This window comes from Leptosomus discolor, chromosome 12 (genome assembly GCF_034619465.1).
Source record: "Leptosomus discolor isolate bLepDis1 chromosome 12, bLepDis1.hap2, whole genome shotgun sequence".
NCBI classification, from domain to species: domain Eukaryota; kingdom Metazoa; phylum Chordata; class Aves; order Leptosomiformes; family Leptosomidae; genus Leptosomus; species Leptosomus discolor.
In genome coordinates, this window is record NC_141402.1 from 1,998,408 (window position 1) to 1,999,778 (window position 1,371).

General features: G+C 65.6%; 1 protein-coding gene across 1 annotated transcript in view; it reads left to right on the plus strand.

Annotated features, from left to right (window-relative positions):
• Positions 1-993, plus strand: part of MRPL16 (mitochondrial ribosomal protein L16) — a 3,512-nt gene extending 2,519 nt beyond the window's left edge. The window contains exon 5 of the mRNA XM_086472388.1: positions 884-993. Within this exon, the coding sequence (XP_086328514.1) occupies positions 884-993 (110 nt within the window). The remainder of the gene's footprint in view (positions 1-883) is intronic.
• The last annotated feature ends 378 nt before the right edge of the window (positions 994-1,371 follow it).

Genomic DNA, 1,371 nt, shown 5'->3' on the forward strand with positions numbered 1-1,371 from the left:
TGTGTGACTGGGTGTGACACCGGGTGTGTGTGTGTGAGTGTGTGGCACGGGGTGTGACACTGGGGGGGTGTGTGTGTGTGTGGCACGGAGTGTGGCACCGGGTGTGTGTGTGGCACGGGCTGTGACACCAGGCGTGACACCGGGTGTGTGTGTGGCACGGGGTATGACACCGTGTGTGTGTGTGTGGCACGGGGTGTGACACCGGGTGTGACACCAGGTGTGACGTGTGTGGCACCGGGTGTGACACCGGGGGTGTGTGTGTGACACCGGGTGTGTGTGTGTCACTGGGTGTGACACCGTGTGGTTGTGTGTCACTGGGTGTGACACCGGGTGTGACACCGGGTGTGTGTGACACCGGGTGTGGCATCGGGGGGGTGTGTGTGGCACCGGGTGTGACACCGTGTGTGTATGTGACACCGAGTGAGACACCAGGTATGTGTGCAAACTGGGTGTGACACTGGGTATGTGTGGGTGTGACACCAGGTGTGACACCGGGTGGGTGTGTTTGGGATACTGGGTGTGACACTGGGTATGGTTGTGACACCGGTTGTGACACCAGGTGTGACATCGGGTCTGTGTGACACAGGGGTGTGTGTGCGAAACCTGGTGTGTGTGACACTGTGTGACACCGTGTGTGTGAGACACTGCGTGACTGCGTGTGTGTGACACCGTGTGCGACACCACGGGTGTGACGCTGTGTGGGCGCGACACCGTGCGTGGTGTGGCCGCACGCGTGACACCGCCTGTGGCACTCCACATGTCACACCCCGCGCCGGACACGCCGGCTGTGCCACGCGTGCCTGGGTGGGTGTGCGCGCGTGTGACAGCGAGTGTGACCGTGTGATGCCGTGTGCCAGGGCACGCGGTGACGCTCTGGTGGCAGGGGCCGAGGCGGGGGGAGGGTGGCAGTGGCTTCCGCTGCCCGTGGAGGAGGAGGAGGAGGAGGAGGAGGACGGTGACATGCGAACGGCCCACCCGGGGCCTGGACCGTGATGGGGGACGGTCGGTGCCACCGCGGTGGCCCTGCGGCCCAGAGCCAGCCCTGGAAGAGCAGTGGCACCAGCACAGCCCTTTGAGGGGGGCAACGGCCCCGGGGGACCTGTGACCCTGGGTCACCGCTGGGGCAGGAGGTGGTGGGACACGGGGATGGCCGCCACCCCCCCCCAGAAGATGACGGGGATGGGGGGATGGCTGCCACCACCCCCCAGGAGACAACGGGGACATGGGGGTGGCTGCCACCACCCCCAGGAGATGATGGGGGGATGGCTGCCACCACCCCATAGGAGGTGATGGGGACATGGTGACGGCTGCCACCACCTGCAGGAAACGATGGGGACAGGGGGACAGTTGCCACCACCCCCCAGGAGACAA